This window comes from Nyctereutes procyonoides, unplaced genomic scaffold, assembly GCF_905146905.1.
Source record: "Nyctereutes procyonoides isolate TBG_1078 unplaced genomic scaffold, NYPRO_anot_genome, whole genome shotgun sequence".
Classification (NCBI taxonomy): domain Eukaryota; kingdom Metazoa; phylum Chordata; class Mammalia; order Carnivora; family Canidae; genus Nyctereutes; species Nyctereutes procyonoides.
Genome location: NW_026575020.1, coordinates 32,154,134 through 32,177,986, shown reverse-complemented (window position 1 = coordinate 32,177,986; position 23,853 = coordinate 32,154,134). Strand labels below are relative to the sequence as shown.

Genomic DNA, 23,853 nt, shown 5'->3' with positions numbered 1-23,853 from the left:
CCAGTAGCCTGGCGGGCAGGGCCCCCCAAGCTGTCCCCTTTGGCTACAGCATCTGGAGAGGCAGGGGAGGTGATCTGTGCCAACATGCGTGATCCTCCCAAGCCCACCTGGGGGGATGAGCCTCAGGGGTGGTGGGTGCGCTTCACACTGGTTCTGAGCGGAGCCTCTGTTGCTGTCGGGGCACAGTGTGAGGCCTCAGGATGGCTGTCCGGACACAAACAGCCACGGGGTTCTCTGCCTCCAAGGGTTTGTCAGGTTGAAAAGTATAAATGTTTTCAGGTGCGTCGGCACAGAAGGGCTCACCAGCGGGTGCGTGGCTATTCGTGGGTCTGTCACCAGGTCCGTTAGCTGGTCTAGGGGACAGGTCACCCTGCCAGCTTCTGTCTGGTGGCCAGCGTTGGGCTTCCTCACACCCACAGTGGCAAGAAATAAAGCTCCCAAAGCGGCCACCGGCTCTCCTTTCCTGCTCATCGGCTGCCATGGGGGTCTTATCAAGTTGGGAGCTGGCTCACCTATGGCTCCCCATCCCTGCAGGGATGGCCCGGGCCTCCAGGACGAGCTGGCCCCTGAGCGTAACTTGCCCTGAGGGTGGGCCGCACAGCAGACTGAAGAGCTGATCAGCCCCGGACAGGGACAGAGTGGCCCCGCCGCATGTAGTTGGATTGGCTCGTTTGCTAATGTGAAACATTTGCTGAGCTGCTGTCTGTCAGGAACGGCACTCAGAAGGGGTCGAGAAGTTGGATTTTGGTCCAAGGAGGAGATAGGCTCATCCACAGACACTTAGAAAAATAATGGGAGATAGAGCAAGATGGATGCACTTTGTATGAGAGCACTGGCGGCGGTGGTGGGGGGGTCCTGGATCACAGACTGGACTGGGGATCCCCTGAGGGCTTCCTGGAGGAAGTGTCCTATGCTCCAGGTCTGGCAGGGCCGAGGGGACAGCTTATCAGAGTAGAATCAGAGCATGCTCAGCAGCCAAAACATGGATGGCTGGAGTATAAAGTGTGAGTGATTTCCTTGCACTGGTTCTTGAGTGCTGTCGCTCTCCACCCACTCTGCTTCCTTACCACCTGGTGGGGAGGGTGTCCACATACAAGTTCTGCTCCCTGACGCATGCACTACAGGCCGTGGGCACTGGGGATGCCCTGGGCTGACGAAGAGCACTTGGGGTTCCAGGTCACAGGCGTGGCCATGGGCGATACCCCAGAGGTCCCAGATTCTTGCACTAGCTGCATGAGAATCCCCTTTTGGGCAGTGACTCACCCCGGGCCTCCCTGGCAAGTGTCCCTGGTGCTCACTAAAGGGTGGAAAGGTTGGGGCATGATCACAGTAGGTCCTCCTAGCAGGTGTGTCCCCATTCTGTGGGCCAGAAGGTTAGAGGCCGAGGGCAGGGGCTCCTGGTGGTCCTGACCCCCGCTCCTCCCCACGAGGCTGTGTGTGCTGGGCCCTCCCTTCCATGTGCCTGACCTGTTTCCCTCCCATGCAGCGAGCATGACCTGGGGGAAGACATCTACGACTGTGTCCCATGCGAAGATGAGGGGGACGACATCTATGAGGACATCATCAAGGTGGAGGTGCAGAAGCCCATGGTAAGCCCCCTACCCCGCAGCGCCGCCCCTGCACCCAAGGCTCTGAGCCACTGTGGGTAGGGTGGCTCCCTGGGACAGAGAGCTGCAGAGGCTGCACCCCAGTCCCCCTTCTTCTCCATCCACGGGCCCAGCCCTCTGTGACTGCTGCCTGAGAGACCCTCCTGGACGTGCTGCTACGTGGAGTTCTCCGGAGGGTGTGCAGGATTCCAAGTCCTTCCTGCTCGGGGAGTCTGAAAATAGTGCCTGGGTGCTCAGACACATGGAGCACGCATCATTTTCCTCCTTTGTGCAGAGAGTAAGGAGACTGCCGTTGGCTCAATTAGCCAGCTGTGTGTCTTTTATGTGGCAAGGATATTTATTTCTGAGCCGGCGTTGGCTAATAATCTCTCGGACACTAGTTCGCTGCTGGGTGGGTTTATTGCCAGCAGCTGCCGGGCGGAGAGCGGGGGGTCCTGTTGGGCTGGAATGGGGAGGAGGGGGCCCTGGCAGGGCAGGCCACGGCCACCGGGTCCCCACGCTCCTGGGGGTCAGTCCAGACGCCACTTGCCAATGGTGGAGGCTTTTGATGCTTTCTGCTTTCATGGAAGAAATAGGAAGAGTTTCTCAAAAAGCTGAATTCAGTGTTTATCTTCAGTGTGGGAGTAATCAGCTGGTGGTGGAGAAACAAAGCTGGGACGACAGCTCCCCGATGAGGCCTTTCAGAGAGGCCTTTCCCACTCTGGTGGCACCTGCCCTCCACCGGCATCATGCCAGCAGAGGCAGAGAAACACGGCAGTGGTGCTCACAGTCCCCAGACTCTGCTCTTCTGAACAGAATGCATTTCTCATTTTGACTTGGAAGGGCCTGAGGGGTCCCCACCGTTACCAGGGGTCTCTGTCTGTAACCCGGGGTCTGCCCAAGGCCAATTCTGCCTTTGCCCTGGGCAGCCTTGCAGTGGGGCAGCTCTGCCCCTGAACCTGCCCAGAAGGTCCCTAATGGGGCTGGAAGGCCAGGCCGTTGCACCGACAGAGATCCTCTGCTTCGCCTTCCTGGAGCTGTCCTGGGTTTGGGGCCACCTCACTCCCTTTGAAGTTGAAGGACCCGCAGGTGAAGTGGGAGTAGTGGATGCAGGGGCCCGTGCACATGTCTGGGGGATCCCTGGCCTCTGGGCTGGAGACGCCCCCGAGAGGCCCCAAGCGTGCCTGGCCTGCTGAGACCCCACCGTGGGCTGTCCCCACCACCACCCCGGGTCTGCTGCTGTCCCTGGTCCTGAAGCTCACCCTGGCTGTTTGCAGGCCCTGCGGGGGCCGTGGAAAAATCAGGGGACCTGCCTCCTGCCTCCTGCCCATCCTCTGGGATAAAACAGCTGGTTTTACTTCCTCCCTGGTCATGCCTGGAGCTGTCTCAACAGCCTGAGGGGAAGGTAGATGGAGACTTTTCCCAAGGAAGAGGGCGGCAGGTGGCACTCTCAGAGCCCACACATAAGGGAGACCCTGGTGCTGTCCCTTCCCACGCAGCCAGGCTGGTGGTGCTCGGTGGGTGGACAGAGGGCTGTGATGTGATCCTGGGGCCATTGGGTGCTGTGGCCCTGCCCTCCCAAGCACAGCCGGGGTAACCAGCTGACGCTGCTCATGTGATTTATGTGATTTATTCCTCCATGCTTTCAGATCAGGTACATGCAGGTAAGTGGCAGGTGGAGGGAGGCCCGGGGTCCATTCTGCCTGCATTAGCTTCCCCCACCTTTTAGTGAGCTCTTAGATCCCTTGGGAAAAGCCTGGGACCCTGTCCCCAGGGAGATGCTGTCAGGCCCCACATTAGTACATGGTTTTCGGGGGATCATGGGCGCCTGATGCCCGCTGAGGCCTGAGAGTAGCAGTGTAGCTGCACCCAGGCTACAAGAGGCTGGGGAAGGAGCCCTGGGGGGCCCCTTGCCTGACCTTGGCTCCTGGGCAATGTGCCCCATCGGGCATGTGTCTTTGGAACCCCAGGCCCCAGCGAACTCCAGCGGGGCCCTAGGGCGTTTTTTGGAGGAGGAGGAGGATGGATCGGCCGCTCAGTTGGCAGACATGGGTTGTCAGAGAGCTGGTCAGAGCCTTTACCTGTGCACATAGTAGGCACTTTAAGCATGCCACACCTGCTGTCTACGCCAGAGGCGCTGGCTCCCGAGGACCCCACACCGGTCTGGTAAAATTCAGAAGAGGGCAGCAGGAGCCCAGACTCTAGAAGCTTCCGTGCCTCACTCCTGCCTCAGTTCCCTCGTCTGCAGAAGAGGAGGGAAGGGCTTGGGCCCCCTGTCTCCTTTCCGGCCCTCCGTGTCACACCTGGTGACCCCACAGCCAGGCCTGGCTCACGTCTTATGTCCTTCCTTTAGAAAATGGGCATGTCTGAGGATGACAAAAGGAACTGCTGCTTACTGGAGATTCAGGAGACCGAGGCCAAGTACTACCGGACCCTGGAGGACATCGAGAAGGTGGGTGTAGCTCTCCACCCTCTCCTGGTGCTGTCAAGCACCCCTCACCCTTTGCTCCCCACACGGGCCAGTATCCTCATGGGCCTCACCCTTGCTCCCGGCCCCGCTGCCCACCTATTGGCCCTCTGTGTGGCAGGGACTGTCCTGAGCTTGTCCTTGTGGCTCCTTTTCACCCAAGCTGGGCATCAGCATGGCATCTGCTCCGGATTGCACTGGGCTAAGCTCCTTATGTATACTCCCTTCTGCAGGCTGGGCGCTAGGTTAAGCTATTTGTGTGTACCTTCTCCCCTGAGGCTTTTGCTGCCCTCAGCTCCCCACTCTGTAAATTGAGGTAACAGCAGTACCACCCCTAGGTGGCTGTGAGTGTCCTGCCCTGGGCCCTTAGTCAGCCCCAGTGAGGCCAGCCTGCAGAGCCCCCAGGGCAGACCCTGTGCTCCCCTGAATGGCTGGTCAATCCACTCTCCCACCGGCTTCCCAAGCTCCTTGAGGACCACCCTGCTGTGGCCTCCCGTGGACACTGGCTCGTGACATTTTCCTGTGCGTATGGGGTGAACATCCAATAATGCCTCAAGGTAGACCCTCCCTGGCTCTTCCTTGCTTCCAGCATAGGGCCAAGTGTGGCCACGACTGTGCAGCCTCCAACGAGGAGACCCAGGGGACGTGCTGGGCCCTGGTCTGGCCCAGGTTGCAGACGGACATTTCCCTGGCTCCTGCCCCATGTGCCGCCCTTCCACCCTGCCGGCCGCTGGCCTTTCTGCCAACACTGCAGCACCATCCCTGCCACACACCCTGGTGCTTGCCTTCCACCTGCCCCTCCCACTCCTGCCAGCCCCAGCTCCTGGGGCAGCTCCTTCCAGGGCCCTTGGGCCTCTAGCTTCTCCACACAGCTAGGGCCTGTGGCAGAATGCCAGTGGACTGCTGTGGTCCGTCTGCCCCTGGCCTTGTGGGCAGGGGTGAGGGTTCTGGGAGTGATGTGCAGTGGGGGTTCAGCAGCGAGTGAGTGGGCTTGACCAGGGCACGCAGCATGCCAAGCGCTTTCTGGGACAATCCCATTTTAACCCTCCCCTAACCATTGAGGTGGGTGCGGCTACCCCTGTGTCACAGGTGAGGAAACTGAGTCACAGGCCAGCGCCAGCCCATGCGCAGTGCAGGGAAAACTGCCTGGCGCCATGCAGCCACTAGTACTTGTTCACCTGGAGAGCTCTCCTGCTGCGTACAGCAGGCAGCCAAGAAGAGGCCCGAGGGGCCAGCGTCCTGTGGGGAGAGGGTGGCAGTCCTGCCCTGCCAGGCCTCCGGGGTACGACGTGATGCATCTCATCCAGGGCCAGGCCAGGGGCTCTGGTGGGACCACTCCCTGCCGCTGCAGGGCTCCTGGTGTTGGGGAGCACATCTTTGGACAGCAGGTTTAGGGCCGTACCTGGACTCAGGGATTTGAGTGTTGGGTGGGAAGTGTGGCCCCGTCCCCCCTCCCCTTGGGCGATGCACTCACGTCTCTGGCCTCAGTGTCCTAAAATGTCTCGAGTGGGTGCAGCAGCGCCCACCCAGGGTTGCAGTGCAGTTGGCGTCCAGCCTGTTGGGCACCATGGAGCTTTGCCCACATGGGTGGTGTGGATGCTTAGCTGGTGTTTCCCAGCCCCGCACACTTGCCTGTGCAGTAGTCACCCTGCAGGACGAAGCCTGGGTCCCCCCGGAATAGACGCCTTCTCCAGCAACGCGGCCCCGGTGGCGAGCCAGGCCACATAGCCGCCCCGCAGAGAGCCCCCTGCCCCCTGGCGAGGTCATCAGAGCCCCTCCCCTGGCGCCCTCCAGGCGAGCTGACCGTGGGGTCTTGCCTGTTCCAGAACTACATGACCCCCCTGAGGCTGGTGCTGAGCCCGGCGGACATGGCAGCCATTTTCATCAACCTGGAGGTAAGGCCCCCGCTCAGCCCAGCAGGTGCAGGTTGCTCACTGCCGTTCCCGCCATGGGATCCTGGACGGCCACGTCCCTGCTGGCTGCCTGGTTGGCTGGTGCTGTGGGGTGACGGAGAGAAGGGAGGGGGGGTCTCAGCACTTGGGTCTTCGGGGGCAAGAGGACGAGGTTTCCATGAGCCGTCTGGGCCTGCTGTCCGTGGTCTGACATGCGTGCCCTAGAAGAGCTTTGAGGTCTTTGTCAGCGGCCAGAGACAGACGTGTCCCCTCCACCTCTTTGGGGGAGCCCCCTACCTGCTCTGCACATGTCTGTACACACACGCAGGATGGTGATGCCCCGTGAGGAGGTTTGCCTCGACGTGGTCGGCAGAGCGGCTCCGTTAGCTACGACCGGGTGGGCTTCCTCCAAGAATGCCACCTCTTGCAGCCCCTCATGAGTTCAAGGGGCAGGTGCTGGTCTCCTGCTGGAGGCTGGGCCAGACTGGGACATTCTCGTGCTCCGTGGTCCCCACCCGGGGTTTGTTGCGCTGCACATGGAGGTCAGCACAGACGGCAGTGGACAGTGGAAGCCTGGGCCAGGGGCCATGGGCCGGTGCTGCCTGCCGGGTGCCTGCTGCTCTGAAATGTGTGGAAACACCTACCCCCATGGAGAGACTCTGTACCCCAGCCCCCATACTGGGACAGAGAGTCCCTGTGCCTGCACACAGCAGGAAGGTAACAAGGATGCTGGGTGGAAACAGCCTCCCGGGGCTGTCGCCATCCCATTCTGGCACCAGGGCCTGCCCTGGGTCATACCCCGTGTCCCAACAGGCCGAGCAGGTCCCTTCAGGCACCTGAGCCCCTCATGTAATTGCACCGGGAGCGAGGGACACAGGAGTACGTGGCCCTCCCAACCTGGCACACCTGTTCATGTGCTAACTGCTTGTTCTTCCCAGGACCTAATCAAGGTGCATCACAGCTTCCTGCGGGCCATTGACGTGTCCATGATGGCGGGGGGCAGCACACTGGCCAAAGTCTTCCTCGATTTCAAGGAAAGGTAAGTGGCGGGCCCACCTTGCCTGTCCCTCCCATCTGCAGGGCCTCAGGAGTGCCCTGGGGACAGGGCAGAGCTGGCAGATTGAGGTTTACTCAGGTGTGCCTCTCGGGGTGAGGTCCCCAAGGCCCGGGGCTGAGCACCCTGGGAGCCTCTGTCCTCACTCGGACACTGAGAGGGCTGCCCACCCTTCCTGCCATCACAGCTGGACGGGTGACACCCCAGCAGGCCTCACGAGGGCTCCACCAGCTGCCTCTGCTTCTGCACCCCGGGGGTCTCGGTAGCTGAAGGGCATTCTCACCAGTACCGTGCACCTGCTGCATGCCAGCCTCGTGAGCATCCAGGTCCTGGGAGAGCCTGCCTCTCAGGCTCCAGGCTGAGGTGGACGGTGGCACGTGGCAGTCATGCAAAGACAGAACCCAAACCTGTCCCTGCAGGGCTGAACATGGGACTTTCAGGGCTCTGAGCTCCCAGGTTTAAGGCCTCTTCCTGCTTCTCTGTCTGTGTGTGTCACTGGGCCTTGACTTCCTAGTCCTTAGGAACAAGGTGCCACCTGGTGTCATGGGGGTTGTGCCTATGCTGCCGACACGGTTTGTCTGTGTCCACTGAGGGGGCTCCGGTGGCTGGGCAGGCAGAGTGCCTGGGCCTGGTGGGTAGGCTAGGGGTGCCCAGCAGCAGCGGTGGGCACGGGCGCTCTGCCACTGTGGCATAACCAGCCCCAGCCCCACGTGGGGACACAGTGATTCCAGTACCAAGAAGGTTGGTCCTGGATCCTTCTCTGATCGTGCCCTGGCATCATCCAAGTCTCTGTGGCGTCAGGGCAAACGTCCAGGGAGCCCGAGGGGGCTAGATGCTACTCGTCAGGATCCGAGGCGGCCTGCCTCTCTCCCACGGCATCCAGGTGGGCAGGCCGATTCTAGACGCGCAGATGGCGCGGGTGTCCCTACAACCAAAAATCCGCCTGCAGTAATCATGGCCCTGATCGCCACTCCTCTGGCCGTCCAGCCCCTCATCCAGAGCAAGTGTTGCCAATGTAGGAGAGTGACAGCTCATTCAGAAACCAACACGGAATCCTTTCTAAAAAAGAAGGATGTTGCTGTCAGGAGGCCTCCATGAATCTGTTAGGTCGTTTGCTGCCGGCCCCTCTATAACTCCAGTGGATGGATGGGTAAGAGCTGCCTTCTGTGCCCTGAAATGTCCTGCAGGAGCCCAGCTGGGGAAGGACTGGGATTCTGGAAGCTTCTAAGTAGGTGTGAGGGGCAGCTATCAGGATAGTCTGGCCCCCTGGCTCTTCACGGAGCGTGGGCAGCCGCATCTCTAAAGCCAGAGACAAAGTCAGATGATGTGAGGGCCCGGCGGGATGCCCGGTGCCCCAGGAGCGCCAGAGGACAGTGGTCCAGCCACTGGAGTAGTGAGGCCCATGGGCGACGATGCCCTGCCTTCTGTACCGGGGGGGGGGGGCTCTGGAGAAGGCACCTGAAAGTTCTGTCCCAATGGCTCTTCCGCCCGGCTTTCATCAGAGGCACCTGGGAGCTTGTGAAGAACCCCAGTTCTAGGGTCAGGGGAGGCCCTGCAGTGGCTGCCTGGGAGCTTGGGTCCCTCTCATCCTCACCTGCGGGGAGACTGTCAGGTGACCATCTGCTCTGCTCATGTGCCCTCCTGGCCAGGCAGCCCTTCCTGGGGCCAGATACAGGCACCTTGGCCAGCGAGCCCCTGAAGGGACCTCTACTCTGTGCTGCATGACCCCAGGCTAGGCTCCCTGAGCCGCTTTTTAGGGGCCACAGGCTGGGCCCCCGGGTGGCATGAGGGAGCGGATTGTCCAGGCACTGGTGGCTGGGAGCCCACTGGCCGGCCCCGGGGGTGGGGGACAGGCGGCTCCCTGACCCTCCTGCTCCCCAGCAATGTTATGCTCTCACTGCCTGCAAGCTCGTCCCAGGAAGCAGGGAAGCCACCTCGGGCTAGAGCCTTGCTCAGGGGCCGGGCCCTCGACGGGGGTCCACTTGGGGAGGGGCCTGACTGCATCCCATCAGAGTGCACGTGCCCAGTCCCTGTTGACTATCCCCATACCCGACTATCCCCATACCCGTCTTTGCTGCCCCTCCCCCTCCTCATTTCTGAGTCAGCACCTGCTGTCCTGAGGTTCATCTGCATACTGATTCCACAAGCATTTATAGAGTGCCTGCTGTGTACTGGACAGAAGCAGCTGTGCTCTCACTGGAAGGGGAGGGATGGGAAGCAAGTTCTCAGACCCAGGAGATGAGAGGAGGGGGTGCTAAGGACCAGGGTGGGAGGCAGCGAGCCCCAAGGTGAGGGGAGCAGAAGCTGCTGGAAGGCCGCTGAGCAAAGCAGGAGCAGGACTGTTCGGGAGCTGGCGGAGGCCAGAGGAGCAGGTGTGAAGTGGGCCAAGAGGGGGTTACTTGAGGCGTGACTCAAGGCTTCTACGGGAGCCTAGAAGGCCAGGATGGGGATCTGATTTTTTTTTTTAAGATTTTATTTATTTATTCATGAAAGACACACACAGAGAGAGAGAGAGAGAGAGGCAGAGACACAGGCAGAGGGAGAAGCAGGCTCCATGCAGGGAGCCCGATGTGGGATTTGATCCCAGGACCCCGGGATCATTCCCTGGGCTGAAGGCAGGTGCCAAACCACTGAGCCACCCAGGGATCCCCTAGATTTTTTTTTTTTTTAATGAGGGCAGGAGGAAGCCACTGAGGGATTCCTGTGGCACAATCCCAGCAGCTCCTCACGGGTGGAGGAAGGAGTAGCACCCAAGTGTGGCATGACCAGTGCCAAGGGGCAGAAGACCATCACCTCCCTCTCTTTGGAGCTAACGCTTGCATTAACACAGCCTCAGTCCTCAGACAAGGCAGATGCTCCTCTTAGGCTTGATCTGAGGGGCCAAGTCCCCCACAGTGAGAAGTGGGACTTGGGAAAGGCCTGCCTTTTGCAGATGTGGATGTAACAACAGGTCACGTGGTTTTTATCTGTGGCTGGGGTTGGCCACACTGGGTTGGTGGGTCAGGCCAGAGGACCCCCTGGGGCACCAGCCATGGGACCTTTGTGGCCCAGCAAGGAGGCAGGGCTCCAGCTCTTAGGAGGAGCTCCCTGGAGCTTTGTACAAGGGCTTCCGGGAAGGGCGGCCATCAGAGCAGGATCGGAGGCCAGTCCCCGCCCCAGGACCCCTGAGCGTCGAGAGAAAGGCTCTGCCACCACCGAGCACTTTGTGCCTGTGCTTTCTGGGTGCTCGGGATGTGGGGCTGGGTGTTGCTGCCCTTGGGTTGTGCCTCCTGCCCGCGGGCCCGGATCTCTGGGAAGCTGGGCTATCCCCGTGAATGCACGCAGGGAGAGAGCCCCCCTGAGCCCACAGGAGGGTCTGCGCGGCCACCTTGTCTGGCTGGGCTGCTGGGTCCCTGTGACCGGGAGATCCTTCCGGTCCTTTCCCAGATGGGGAAATTAGGGATCTGAGCAGCCATGGTCCTGGTTTGTCCCTGTGGCCTGCGGCCTATGGCCTGAGTCCGGGACCTGCTCTGGCCCTGTCCCCACTGTGTCCCTCCACCCCTTAGGGCACCGTGAGACTTTGACGTTCAGGGTTGAGGAACAACGTGATGCAGCCAGGACTGGCAGGTCACCCCCCACCCCGACAGATGCATCAAGGCCCCCCGTAGCAGGCCCCCAGTTGCGTGTTCAAGAGGTCATGCAACATAGTCCTTGTAGTCACGCACCAGACTTGTGTCCATACCTACTGGCTCGTGAGCGAGGGATCTGGATGCCAGTGGTGCTCGCTCAGAGGACAGAACAGGGCGCGCATGCATGCTGAGCCGGCGGGAAGGCTTGTGTGGGGCAGGAACTCCGGACACACACTGTTGGGGGTGTCAGCACTGGGGTAGAGAGTGTCGGCATTCCAGCGTCTGCCCTCCTGCAGGCGGCAGCTAGGCCCGGGTCGCCACCTCACTGCCCTGCACGGGGCCTGGTGGCTGAGGCAGCCTGCTGTTTCCAGGGTCCTCCGGAGGCCTTGAACCGTGAATGAAGTCCCTGGGTGTGTGTTGCTTTCCTTCCATGCGGTGGATAATTTTTCTCATCAGCACAAGATGTTTGGGGTCACAATTGAGGCAGCTCTCACTTCCTCGATGCCCTCCTTCCATTGGCTGAGAAGGGCCCGTGCATGGCCCACGCTGCCTGCACGCGGTGGGCCTGGAGCATGTAGATGGCGGTGAGCGGCCTGGGCACTCTGCTGTCTCAGCGCTGGGGCCCAAGTCAAGCTGTGGGTAGGGAGGGCAGTGCTCCCTTAGGAACCTCTAAGGGAGGAGCCTCCCTGCCTCTCCCAAGTGGTGGCCCATCCCTCCAGCCCCCGCTTGGTGCTCACGCGGCTTCTCCCCTCCGTGTCCCCACGTTCTTTCCTTCTGTCCTCGGTGGACTGGGAGCCCACCCTCACCTGGCACCGTCCCTTCCACATCCTTACTGTAGGGTAAGGTCTCTGTACCTGCAGAGACCCTGCTTCCAAATGCAGTCACATTCTGAGGGTCAGCACGCAATGCATTTGGGGGTCACTGGTCACCCCAACGGGCTGTCTCTGGTTGGTCAGCTGGGCCCCTCTGCGGCTGCCCTCCCCTCTCAGGCCACCCACAGGGTCAGCAAGCGTGCACAAGGACTCAGCCCTGGGGTGGCCTGGGTCTCCAGCATGGAGGTCTGGAAGGCGGGTCTGGGGACCTCCCAGATGCACTTTGTGCCTGACCTTGCTGCTCCCATGCTGGGCGACCTTAGAAGTCATCACCCCTCAGAGCCTCAGGGTTGCCGTTCTTGAAGGTGGTGTTTGTGAGGACAGGCTGAGCTCAGGCATGAGTGCCTCCTGTGGCCCTGCCTCTGTATGTCCATCGAGCTTTGTTCTCTTCCCTGCCTGCTGGGAACAGCGGTGTGTGGTCATGGCCACTCAGCTGTGGGGAAAGCCTCTGAGCAGGCCAGGCCTCCAGGCTGGATGCAGGGATGTGAGGACAAATGAGCCCCATCCCTGGAGCTCAGGGCTGGTGGGAGGGGTGGTGGCCCACTGCTGCCTCTTGCGTTGGACAGGCCTGTGCCTGGAGGCTTCCCACCTGTCTCCTTGCTTTGCTGTCTTGCCTCGCTGAACCAGGGGACACAGTTGGAAGGGGAAAGGACGCAGAGTTAGAAACAACGGGGCAGGGTTTTGAAGGATGAGTAGAAGTTGGCTGGCCAGAGACAGGTGCAACTGCAGCGTTGGGTTTGGGGCAGGGAGTGTGCTGTGAGGAAAGCAGAGTTTGAACCCACTATCCATACACCTTGCCTGCCAGAAACCTGAAGACTGGGACTGATTGCTCTTCCCTTTATAAGTGGGTGAAGGAAGGGTCATGATGCTGTGTGTGAGGCACTAGGCAGGAGTGCTTCCTGCAGGTGGCGAGTGTGGCCATCATGCTTATTGCAGCCTGCATCGTCCCCTGTGTGAGCCTCCCGGGGCTGACTCGGTAGCCGGGCGACTAGATTTTCAAAGATAAAGCATCAGGGTAGTGACCCAAGGCTGGAGAGCCCTGAACTCCTGGTGCCAGGGGCCCCTAGTCTGTGAAGTCGGCTGTGGGGGTCGGTCGTGTCCTGTTAAAGGGTGTGAGCAGCAGGAGAGAGGCTCCCCAGCACCCCCAGCACCTCCTGGGTGTGGAGCAGGGCATCGGGGCTGATGTCACCCTGCCCCGAGAGAAGGGTGGCTTGGGACCCAGGCAGAGAGTGTCCGTGTCATGTGGAAGCAACGAGAGCTGACCCCCGGGGACCCCACCTCTGAAACGTTGGCAGGGGGGCCACCACCCCAGGCAAGCGCAGAGCCAGGATGGACCTCTGTGCTCAGCTCTTGCAGGAGGGAGTCTGAGCCTTCCTAGGGTCCCCCAGCCCTGGGACAGCGGGGGCTTCTCTCCTGGCCGGTGTTGGCCTTTCCATGGGCAGGATGGGGGTGGCGCTGAGAACCCCATTCCAAAGCCGGTCCTGACCTGAAGCAGAGCCACAGAAGGGGGAGTTCTGTGGGTTCGGGAAGAGTAGGGGAGCCCCTGTCCCAGGGGAGAAGGCTGCCACATGGTAAGAGCAGACCCATAGAGCCTGTTAACGAGTGAAGAGCTGTCAGGGGGACAGACCCATTTGTTGTGCACCTGCTGTGCCTTTGTGGGGAACTAAGGGAGACCCCCGGAGGCCCCGTGTCTCATGAAGCCATGTGCACGCATGCTCCCCGTCCAGGCTCCTGATCTATGGGGAGTACTGCAGCCACATGGAGCATGCCCAGAACACACTCAACCAGCTCCTCGCCAGCCGGGAGGACTTCCGACAGAAAGTCGAGGTAATGGGGGGTTCCCGCCTGGTCCCCCCACCGTCCCTGTGTCCTCAGGGCTGTCGTGCATGGGCCCCCTGCTTGCCCACTTTGTGGGAAGGTGGATGGGAGGGTACTGACGGGACGGTTTCTGTAGATGTCTTCCTGTGTGATTTTTCTCCTTTTGGAGTAGAGGGTTGGGGGGTGGGGAAGCAGGTGGAGGTCACCATCCCAGGCCTGAGTCCCCCAGGTGCAGCAGATGCAGACCCCTTGGGACACATCCAGCTTAGCAAGGGGCTGGGTCTGACCCCTGACCCTGGCCTATGAAGACTCCAGGGGGACCCCAGGGGACAGAGGTTTGCTGGAAGCCAAGGAGCCTCCCTCCCGTCACCGTCCCCACCCCAGGGTCAGGACCAGGTCTCTGGCATTTGTCCAGTTGCCCGTGTGGGACCCATTCTTCATCCCCCTTGTCGGGGACAACTGAGCTGCTCCCCGACGCTGCTTTTGGCCAGTCAAACCCTTTCCAGAGTGAATCATGGGGTAGGGTCTCTGCTCTGGCCTTGCTGGGGGGCGTGTCCCTTGGAGACTCACGATGCCCCCGTGTGTCCAGGAAGTCAGTGGGGAACCCCCGGTTCCTGATGGTGGCCCTGTTGTGGTGTGAGCTGGTGTCCCAAGGGTCCCCAGGCAGGCCCGGTCAGTGCCAAGCCAGGGGTGGCTCAGAATCCTAGAGCCCTTGAGTGCCCACTGCAGACCCCTGAGGCTACCCCTGCCACCTGCAGTGAAGCCCACGCCTCTGCACACACCTGGTTTAGGAAGGGTCTGTGGGGAGCCAGGCCAGGGAAGGACCGGACCCCTGAGCCCCAGTTCAGGGCTGTGGTCTGCCCCCCCCACCCTGGCTGGGGAATGAGAGTGTTGGGGTGCAGTGCTCCCGGTGAGGTTCTCCATCCCCTGGCCACTCCCCTGTTGCCCAGGAATGCACACTGAAGGTCCAGGACGGAAAGTTCAAGCTTCAAGACCTGCTCGTGGTCCCCATGCAGAGGGTGCTCAAATACCACCTCCTTCTGAAGGTGAGGTTGTGTGTGTGCTCCGTGGTGCTACTGGGGAATGGGAGTGGGACTTGGCTGCCTCCAGGGGTGGGAGTGGGACCTGGATGTCCCCCATGAGACACAAGCAAGCAGCTCTGCATTTGCAGCCTGCGTGGCGTACTTTAGGAACATTTGTCGCAGTAAACGTACAAGGAGAAATGGGGATCAAAATCTGTAAGAGCCAAAAAATTGAGAGATGGAGACATGTCTTCAGGGTGCCCAGGGGGCTCCATAAGTGAAGCACCTGCCTTCCACTGAGGTCATGGTCCCCGGATCCTGGATCGAGCCTCGTGTTGGGCTCCCTGGTCAGCGGGGAGCCTGCCTCTCCCCTCTCCCTCTGCCTCTCCTCCTGCCTATGTTTGCTGTCTGTCAAATAAGTAAATAAAAAATTTAAAAAGGAAAGAAACCTGTCCTTAGACCAGGAGTAAGAGATGGCCTGTAGTCGATCACTGAGCCTGGTCTCTGAGCTCCCTGGTAGCCCGGTAGAAATGGAAATATCCTTCTGGGCGGACAGACGTCGGAAAGAGATGTGGCTCCCGCACAGCATGAGGCTCCTGCGTGAATCAGCCAGTCACGTGTTAGCCTGGTGCCTTGGTTTGGGCTGCACGTTGAAGTCCTCCCCATCACCCGCAAGACTTGGGGAGCCCCCGTCTCGAAGCTGTGTGTCACCTGGATGAGGGCTGGCTGGCTGTCTGGCTGTGTTTCTGGGTTGGGCAGTCAAGCCAGAGCCTGAGCCGGAGGGTGAGGACTCTGTGCCCACGTCCTGTGCCCAGTGGGAGTGAGGTCGCAGGCCAGCACTTCCAAACGGTGACCCTGTGACTCCTCTCTCACACGTGCAGGAACTCCTGAGCCATTCCACTGACCGGCCCGAGAGGCAGCAGCTTAAAGAAGCGCTGGAAGCCATGCAGGTGGGTAAATCAAGGCAGGGGAGGGGCCAAGTGTGTGTGCTTTGACTGGATTTGGACCCGCTGACAAGCCTCGTTCTGTGACCACAGTGGCAGTTTTCCTGGGAATACAACAGGCTGAGCAGGGGCGGGGGGAGGGGGCGGTGGGAGCCACCCCAGGGCGGAGAGGATGGGCTGAGGGGGCTTCCAGCACCCAAGGTCCAGATCCCTGACCTTGCCTGTTTCCCTGGGCCTCCCTCCCTCCTGCTCTCTGGACCATCCCCCAGGGCTCTCGCCAGTTCCCAGGCACTGGACTCAGTCTGGGCCGTCTGGCCCTGTACTGCCCACTGCCCGGGCCTATGGCTTTGGCTCCTAAAATGCCCTCCCCACCCAGCCACATGTCCTCCTCTCCCCTCCTCCCCATGTCCATTGGAAGCCCACCCTGCAGGTAGGACCCGGAAGGAGAGCTCAGCTCATGCCCTCCTGTTGCTCTAAAGCCTTCTGTGGCTCCCCGTTGCCCCCCGAGTCAGGCTCAGGCTCCTTGTCCCAGCACACAGGCCTCCACCAACGCCTGTGCCTGGCTTCGCAGCTGTGTTTGCCCCTAATGCCCTAACTTCCAGTCAGGCTTGGCCACCTCTGGGCTCCCATATGTGCTCCATCCTTCCCTGTCTGTGCTGGCTCAGGCTGGACGACCTCCTGGTCACCTGGCTGTGTCCCACACATGCTCAGTCTTTGCCAGGTGACCTTTCCTAGGAGAGTTGCCCCCTGCCCCCACAGTTCTGACCCTCGGAGACAGCTGTGCTTGGATAATGCTGCCACCCCTTGGGTGCCCGTCGCTCCCTGATCATGGTCACCCATGTCCCCAGCCCAGCTCAGTGCCCAGCACAGGGTGGGTCCCCTCAGCACTGCAGCTGGGTGGGGGGAGACAGTGTCCCCAGCACCTCCAGGGGGCGTGCTGACCTCTGCACCCTCTTGGATAAGCTCCTTCCATCTCCTGCTGGGCGGGTCAGTGCCCTCACAGTGGGGTCTCCAGAACCCTGCTTGGGGTCTCCGGTACCCAGTGCTGGCTGTCTAGATCGCCACAGGCACCGCCCCCTGGTGGCCGGTGGGAGGGCAGTGGCACATGGACCGCAGGGCTGGACGGCAGGCTCACCCCGCCCTGCGTGGCTCCTCAGGAATGGGGGACCTGCCTGCGGATGCCCTCCTCCCCAAAGTCAAGAAACAGGCTGGTCAAGTCTGGCTGGCGGTTTTCTTCTAGTCCAGTGGTCAAGTCTGGCTGGCGGTTTTCTTCTAGTCCAGTCTAGAAGGGGTGACCAAGTGGGCAGCAAGAAGCTCTTCTAGGAGCTTGGGTTCTTGCCCACCACCACGTGCCGTTTGGGGTTGGTTTTACTTTCTGTGCCTCCATTTACTTATGTGTCAGGTGGGGTTTTGGAGGCCTGCCCACTGTGCTGGCTGGTGGCAGGTGCTCTGAATGTGGATGGGAGTGGGGACCATCCTGCTGAGCCCTCCCTGCCTCCATTGTTTTCAGGACTTAGCAATGTACATAAACGAAGTTAAACGGGACAAGGAGACCCTGAAGAAAATCAGCGAATTTCAGAGTTCTATAGAAAACTTGGTAAGTGTGGCAGATTCCTATAGGGTGGAGGTTATGACCGTATATACACATCTTAGAAATTACTTTCACCGTCTTGATATTCCATAAGCAGGCGGGTGAACCTGCTCCGTCTGGGTCTGGGAAGCAGGTGTAGACGTGCACAGAGGTGGCCTGCTCCCCGAGGGGCAGGGTCTGGGAATGGTGTTGACCCCCCCTCCCACTCCCTACCCCCCGGCCTGGACTGAGAACCCAAGGCTGTAGCTTCCCGGGGCGCCCCAAGACTCCTTGCCCACCCTCGCCTTGCTGTCCCCAGGAGGGGCAGTGGAGAGGGTTTGGCCCTTGGCAGGGCTGACACCTCACAGGACCCTCTCCCCGGCCTGGTTCCTCAGAGGCTCAGCCTTGGGACTTTGGGTGAGCCACTGAGTCCTGCTGGGAAGATGACATGGGCCATCCCAGAAAGCAGACGCTTCCTTGTCTGCCAACCTCTAGCAACTTCTCGAGAGATCTGCTAAATGTTTAAACCAGGCTTTCTGTACCTCGACACTGTTGACCTTTGGAGCTGGGCCATTCCCTGTGGTGGGGTCCGTTCTGTGTGTTGTAGGGTAATGAGCATCCTTGTCAGTGCACCCTGCACTCGGGGGTCCCCAACATTGCCAGATGCCCCCTGCATGTAGAGTTACTCTGGCTGAAAACCACTGGTTTATCCGTAGATACTCTCACTGTTTGGCCCTTGAACTGGGAAGAGTCTGAGCAAGTCTCTTAGGGGCAAATTGACGCAGAAGCCATGGTGCTCAGGTTGACACCAGGTGCCCAGGTGTCCATTCCTCACCCACCAGAGTCAGAAGAGTCCAAGGTGGATACCTATATGAACGTGTGGCAGGAGAATGTTCCTGATGCGTCGTCAAGTAAAGAAAAAAAATTGCCAAACAGCATTACAGTGCAACCCCATTTTTCTTTTCAGGAAGAGATAGAAATGCCTGAGGTGCAGAGGTGCCCCAGCCCACTGGCCCTGGCATTCATGCCTGGCAGGGGTTCTGGGGCTGGTGGGTTTTCCCCTGTGATAGATCCTTAATGCTTTCTAATAAGGGCTATAGGATGCAAGTTTTTTTTTTTTAAGTTTTTATGTATGAATAATCATATTCCTTAAATAACAAAAAGAAGACCATGGTGGCAGGCAGGGGTGGAGTGATCCTGTGGGCAGGATCCTGTGGGCTGGGCCTGTGCTCAACCCACCAGAAGTGCATAGCTGAGGAGAGTGGTCGTCCCATGTGTGTGGTGTGAATCCCGGGCTGTGCTCTCGGCCTGGGCCCAGCAGCTCCTGCAAAAAAATTCAGAAAACTCAGAAGCCACTGAGAACCATCCAATTGTGGCGCTATGGGCCCGGCTCCGTGAATGTGCTGGAACGTTTCCTCCTCCCTTCCCCTGTCCGGGTAGGCCCTTCCTTTGCCAGCCACGCAGGGGACGTGTCAAGATGCACCCTCTCTGAATCAGGGCAGAGCAGAGGGACAGGCCAAACGGAAAATGAAATCTCAGCAGACCCTAGAGAGGTTTGCCTGCAAGCTTCCTCCCGTGGAGGACGCCCCGCTGGCAGGCTCCCTTGCCCCGCCTGCCCTCTCGCCCTCCGGCTGATAGGCGCCGTTTGTTCTCGGGCTTGGTTTCCCAGGGTTGAGTGTCTGGCCCTTCCTACCAGGGCTCTGCTCTGGGCTCCACGCAACAGCAGCCTGTCGCTGGCATCCGCACCATCAATGGCTCCTTGTTGCCGCAGCGCTAAAGGGAGTGCTCGGAGAGGCTGGGGCAGGGCCCACTCCCCCCTGCGCTCTGTCCTACCCCGACCTGCACCCCCGGCCAGCAGCCATGACACCCATCAGCCCGTTCTGCCATCTGTGTCCGCAGCCAGCAGGCCCGCCACCTTCCATTCCCTGTAGGTGTGGGGCAGGCGGAGCTCCGCTCGAAGAGGGGGGCTCATGGGCTTGCCCTTTCTTTCCAGCAAGTAAAACTGGAAGAATATGGGAGGCCAAAGATCGATGGGGAACTGAAGGTCCGGTCCATAGTCAACCACACCAAGCAAGACAGGTGAGTGGACGGGCGGCCCCAGGCTGGGTGTGGCCCTTTGTCACCGGGCACCTGCTCTCCTTCCGCCTGGGAGCAGATTTTCCCAGGAGAGAGTTGCCGGCCTGCCCTGTGCCCTTCGGCTTCACCTGCTGCCTTCCTATCGGTGAGGCCACCCATGCCACATCGACCTGTGGCTGTCCTGCCCGTGGCGGGCACTGGGTGTGGCTGGGGGCCAGCCAAAGGCCCTGGCCTGTGAGCTCCTGGGCTCCCCGGAGCCAGCAGAGACAAGGCAGCCACCTGAGCTGTTGGCCGTGTGCCTGCAGGGAACGCAGGTGACCAGGAAGGCCCCAGATGAGCCAGCATAGCCCCTGCCTATCAGAGTTCTCCACGTGCACCTACACTGGGCAAGGCCTGGGCCTGTGGCTAGGGTCACGGTAGATATAGGGGTCCTGCCCCTACAGGGCTCCTGGTCTAGTGGGGGCTGGAGCATGGAGGCCTGAGGAGCCCATGTGAGTCTTGAGCCATGGAGGATGGGTAGCCAAAGAGGGCTTCCTGGAGGAATTATATGGAGCAGCTGAGACCTGTTGGGGCAGAGGTTCAGAGTTGGCCCCTGAGCCAGGCAGAGGGGCAGGCTCAGCTTGGAGAGGGAGCAGCCGGCCTGCTGCCCACCCCAGACACTTGCTGGCGGTCTCGGGGCCTCAGAGCACGGGGCCGTGGCTGTGCTGATAGGCCCCCTGGCCACACTGCTGGCCCAGGTACCTGTTCCTGTTCGACAAGGTGGTCATTGTCTGCAAGAGGAGAGGCTACAGCTATGAGCTCAAGGAAGTTATTGAGCTGCTCTTCCACAAGATGACCGATGACCCCATGAACAATAAGGACGTCAAGAAGGTGGGCCCTGGGCTGCCTGGTGGTGATGGCAGGGCCTTCTGGGGCTGAGGGAGGAGCCGTGGGGGTGCCCTGGGAACCCTGGGAGCCGGCATGGACATCAGCACCGGCCCCCACAGGGTGGCTCTGCAGTGTGAACAGGGCTTCCCAGCCATCACCTCCTGTCACTCTGGGCCAAGCCCAGCACTTCCTGGGCCCTTTGTGAGTCTTCCGAGGGTGGGCACCACTGGGATCACAGCCCCTGATGAGGGGCCTGCAGAGGGGCCTGGAGAGAGCCAGACCTCTGACCATGGCGGCCTGACTTCAGCCCTCACTGCCCCTGCAGGGGGAGGCCTGCCTGTGGGGGATTGGACAGTGATGTCCAGCCCGGGACTAGGGCTGCTGGGGGGCGGAGCCCTGACCGCTGGAGGGCAGGGCTATGACTGCTGGGGGGCGGGGTGCCGGGGCGGGCTATGGCCGCGGGGGGGCGGGGCTAGAGATGCTGGGGGCGCGGCCGGGGCCTCTTGGCGCGGGTTGGTGGGGGGCGGGGATCCTGGATGCTGCCACCCCCTCCTCTGGTTCAGTCCTGCTTCAGCAGAGGCTTCTGCAGCCCAGTGCTTGAGCACCTACTCTGTGCATCCCTGGCTAGATTTGGGGGCCGGGAGCCCATATGCTGTGAATCCCAGGCTCTGGACTTCAGAGCTTGGAATGTAGAATGCGGTACCACCTGGAAGAGCTACTTGGGGGTGAGCCACTCAAGCCCGCCCCATATCTGAAACAACTCCCGAGGCTTGGGGCTGAGGGCACAGCCCCAGGGTCCCAGCCCTGGCACCTCTCCTCGGGGAGGCTGAGCCCTGTCCCTGGCAGTGGCGGGTCCTGGGCTGTGACACCTGGTGCAGGGCCAGGCTGAGTCTCTTAATGATCTGTCTCCCCTTTTGCTCCCCTCTCCTCATGCCTTCTAGTCTCATGGGAAAATGGTAAGCACCTGAGTCCTGCTCCCTTGCCTTCCTGTCCTCAGGGCCCAGCTGGCCCTTTCCTTTCTGAGCCTGAGGCCTCCCTCCTGCCTCCCTCCCCCCCTTCTCTCCTCCCTCTCCCTCCCTCTTTCCTCCTCCTCCATCTCTCCTCCCCTCCCTCCCTCCCCATCCGTCCCTCCTCCCTCATTTTGTCCTCTCTCTCCCTCCTTCCTTTTCTCCCTCCCTCCCTTCCCTCCCTCCCCCCTACCCTCCTTTCCATCCCCTTTTCCCTCCCTCCTTCCTCCCTCATTTCCTCCTCTCTCCCTCCCTCCTTCCTTTCTCCCTACATCTTTTCCAGCACAAATGGGCTCAGACTTTCCACACTCTTCTTCCTGGGCCCCCTAGAAAGCCCCTAGAGATGGCCAGTCCTGGTGGGTGCTCGGGGCAACTGTGGGCTGCCTCTGCTGTAGGCTCCCCCAGCCCATGGCCTTCTCTGGCCTTTGGTTTGGGTTGGTTTCTGTTGTTTTACTTCAGAGCAGTGAGTTTTTTAGTCTCACGTTCAGGAACTGAAAGTGGGTAGCCTATGTCCTGGAGGGACCCTGGCCAGTTCTGGGTCCCTGGGGACCCAGCTCAAGCATTAGAACCAGCCCTGGCTGAGCCTGCAGAGAGTTCAGTTGAGGGCACAGCTAGGCGTGGGTGGAGAGGTGCCTGGGACATGTTAGAGGGGTGCACACACACATACATATGTGCACACAGGCGCAGATGAGCAAGTCCTTTACACCTGCACACGTGGTCCTTGTGCCTGAGGCCAGGCCAGCTGTAAGCCTGTCCCCTTCTCCTCCCACAGTGGTCCTACGGTTTCTATTTAATTCATCTTCAAGGAAAGCAGGGTTTCCAGTTTTTCTGCAAGACAGAAGACATGAAGCGGAAGTGGATGGAGCAGTTTGAGATGGCCATGTGAGTTTGGGGCTGGCAGCAGCGTGGAGGCCATAGGAGCCCCTCAGCCAGGGGCGATTTCAAAAACCCAGAGACTAAGACAGTGCACTGTCTGTTGAGATATTCAGTCTCATGCTTGCATGGGGTGAAACCCCTAAGGGCACACTGCCTGTGTTGTGACAAATCCTACACCTGCCTACAAACCCTTGTCAGCGGTTGAGCATCTGCCCCGGCGTGATCCCGGTGTCCTGGGATCGATTCCTGCATCGGACTCCCCTCAGGGAGCCTGCTTCTCTCTCTGCCTCTGTGTATCTCTCATGAATAAATAAATAAAATCTTAAAAAAAAAAAGACATTGCCCCTTACCATCCTACCAGCAAGCTCTCGTGCTGGCAGGGCCCACCTGTAAAGCCCCCACTCAGGGCCTCAGGGCAGATACAGGCTGTGAGTCCCAGCCTCCTGACCTGCCCGGCCTGCTCCGCAGCCTGGCTGGCCCCCAGACAGACCCTGCTTCAGGGCAGCTCATGGAGTCTGGGCGTCTTTCCGACAGGTCAAACATCAAGCCAGACAAAGCCAACGCCAACCACCACAGTTTCCAGATGTACACATTTGACAAAACCACCAACTGCAAAGCCTGCAGGATGTTCCTCAGGTGAGGAGGCCCCTGCCCCTGCCCCTACCCACCTACCCTCAGGGGAGCCTGATGCTACATCTGCCCCATGTCCCCCTCGCCCTGACCCTGACCCCACCCCCACCCAGGCTGGCACTGTGCTGGGCCCAGAGGGACTGGGGAGTGTCCCTTCAGTGTCAGACCATCTGGGTCCATGGGTGTTCAAATCTAGCCGAGAGTGAGGGTGATCGTTCCTGTGGGTGCCTCGGACCTGCTAGTGGGGTGGCAGGGGGTCCTAGAGGCCCAGGGTTTTGAGGGCTGGGTGTATGGGACACATGGCAGGGCGGGTCTTGCCCTTGGCACGGTGCCTTCCTCACTGTCCCCCTCCCCTCCCCCTATGCAGGGGCACCTTCTACCAGGGGTACCTGTGCACCAAGTGTGGTGTCGGGGCGCACAAGGAGTGTTTGGAAGTGACGCCTCCCTGTAAGATCAGTGAGTATCGACCCCTGCCCTGCCCTGCCCTGCCCACAGGACACAGACCTCCAGGGCTAATCCTCGGGGCCCCATGACGTGCTCTGAGCTAAGGGTCCCATGGCTCACAGCTGCCCCAGTACTTCCTCCTGGCCCGGCTACCTTCACACATCCGCCCTTCCTACCACTGAGACCCCACTGGGACAGGGGCCAGATGAGAAAACCAGAGCTCAGAGAAGAGAGACACCTGCCCTGGGTCACACAAGCCCCAAGAGACCAGCTGGTGGGCGCCTTCCCTGCCAAAGCCCTTCCTGCTCACTGGTGTGCTCCAGCGCTTCTCTCTGCCTCTGCATCCCCCCCCACCCCATTCTGCTTTTAAACTTGCAGAACCTCTACCCCAAAGTGAGCACAGAACTTCTTGACAGTTGCATGGAGGTTTCCCATCACAGAAATGCCAGTTGTGACTGTCCCTTACCCCTGGTTCTCCTGCACCTTCTTTAGCCACAGCTACAGCCATGTTAGCAGGCGGTTTGTGTGCATACGTGCATACACACACTCACGGCACCTATGGGGCTCCCATGCTCCTCATGCCCGTTTGTCAGGGTAGAAGCTGAGGCTCAGTGGGAGGACCTGAGTCTGCCCGGCTGACATATGGGCTGCCAAGGATCCTCTGGGAGATACATCTGGGTGAGCACCCAGCCTGCAGCAGCTGGACAGGCAGCCAGAAAGCCCGAGGCAGTTCTGAAGGTTCTGGACCTGCCACAGGCAGGGCGGGCTAAGCCCTGGATTGGGTGGGAACAGGTGCCACGCTTCATTCTGCAGCATGAGCCTGGGACCAGGAGTGCCTTCTCTGCTCCCCACACTTCAGGTGGGCGCCCCAGATCCTCCCACACCCCCCTGAGATGGTCTGTTGCACTGTGTCCACACTCGAGGAAGCCGCACTCAGAGACAGGGTTAACTCACTCCACATAGATGGAAAAATCTATCAGGCCTGCTTGTCACTTTGAGACACCACCACCCAGAATAGATCTTGTCTGTTCTTTATTTGCTGTGACCTGGGAGGACCCCCTTGTCCGGCCACAGGCCAGATGCAGCCCCCTCTGCCCCACCAGCCTCCCCTGGGCTGGAA

At 60.4% G+C, this 23,853-nt stretch overlaps 1 protein-coding gene across 2 annotated transcripts in view; it reads left to right on the top strand.

Moving 5' to 3' along the window:
- The window catches only part of VAV2 (vav guanine nucleotide exchange factor 2), a 159,459-nt gene that overhangs the window by 117,152 nt on the left and 18,454 nt on the right, over positions 1 to 23,853 (top strand). For both annotated transcript variants that reach the window (XM_055320331.1, XM_055320321.1), the window contains exons 5-17: positions 1,487 to 1,589; positions 3,940 to 4,038; positions 5,880 to 5,948; positions 6,884 to 6,984; positions 13,207 to 13,306; positions 14,248 to 14,343; positions 15,201 to 15,269; positions 16,774 to 16,860; positions 18,827 to 18,912; positions 19,647 to 19,779; positions 21,556 to 21,665; positions 22,194 to 22,295; positions 22,657 to 22,745. In XM_055320331.1, coding sequence (XP_055176306.1) covers positions 1,487 to 1,589; positions 3,940 to 4,038; positions 5,880 to 5,948; positions 6,884 to 6,984; positions 13,207 to 13,306; positions 14,248 to 14,343; positions 15,201 to 15,269; positions 16,774 to 16,860; positions 18,827 to 18,912; positions 19,647 to 19,779; positions 21,556 to 21,665; positions 22,194 to 22,295; positions 22,657 to 22,745 — 1,244 coding nt within the window. The remainder of the gene's footprint in view (positions 1 to 1,486; positions 1,590 to 3,939; positions 4,039 to 5,879; positions 5,949 to 6,883; positions 6,985 to 13,206; positions 13,307 to 14,247; positions 14,344 to 15,200; positions 15,270 to 16,773; positions 16,861 to 18,826; positions 18,913 to 19,646; positions 19,780 to 21,555; positions 21,666 to 22,193; positions 22,296 to 22,656; positions 22,746 to 23,853) is intronic.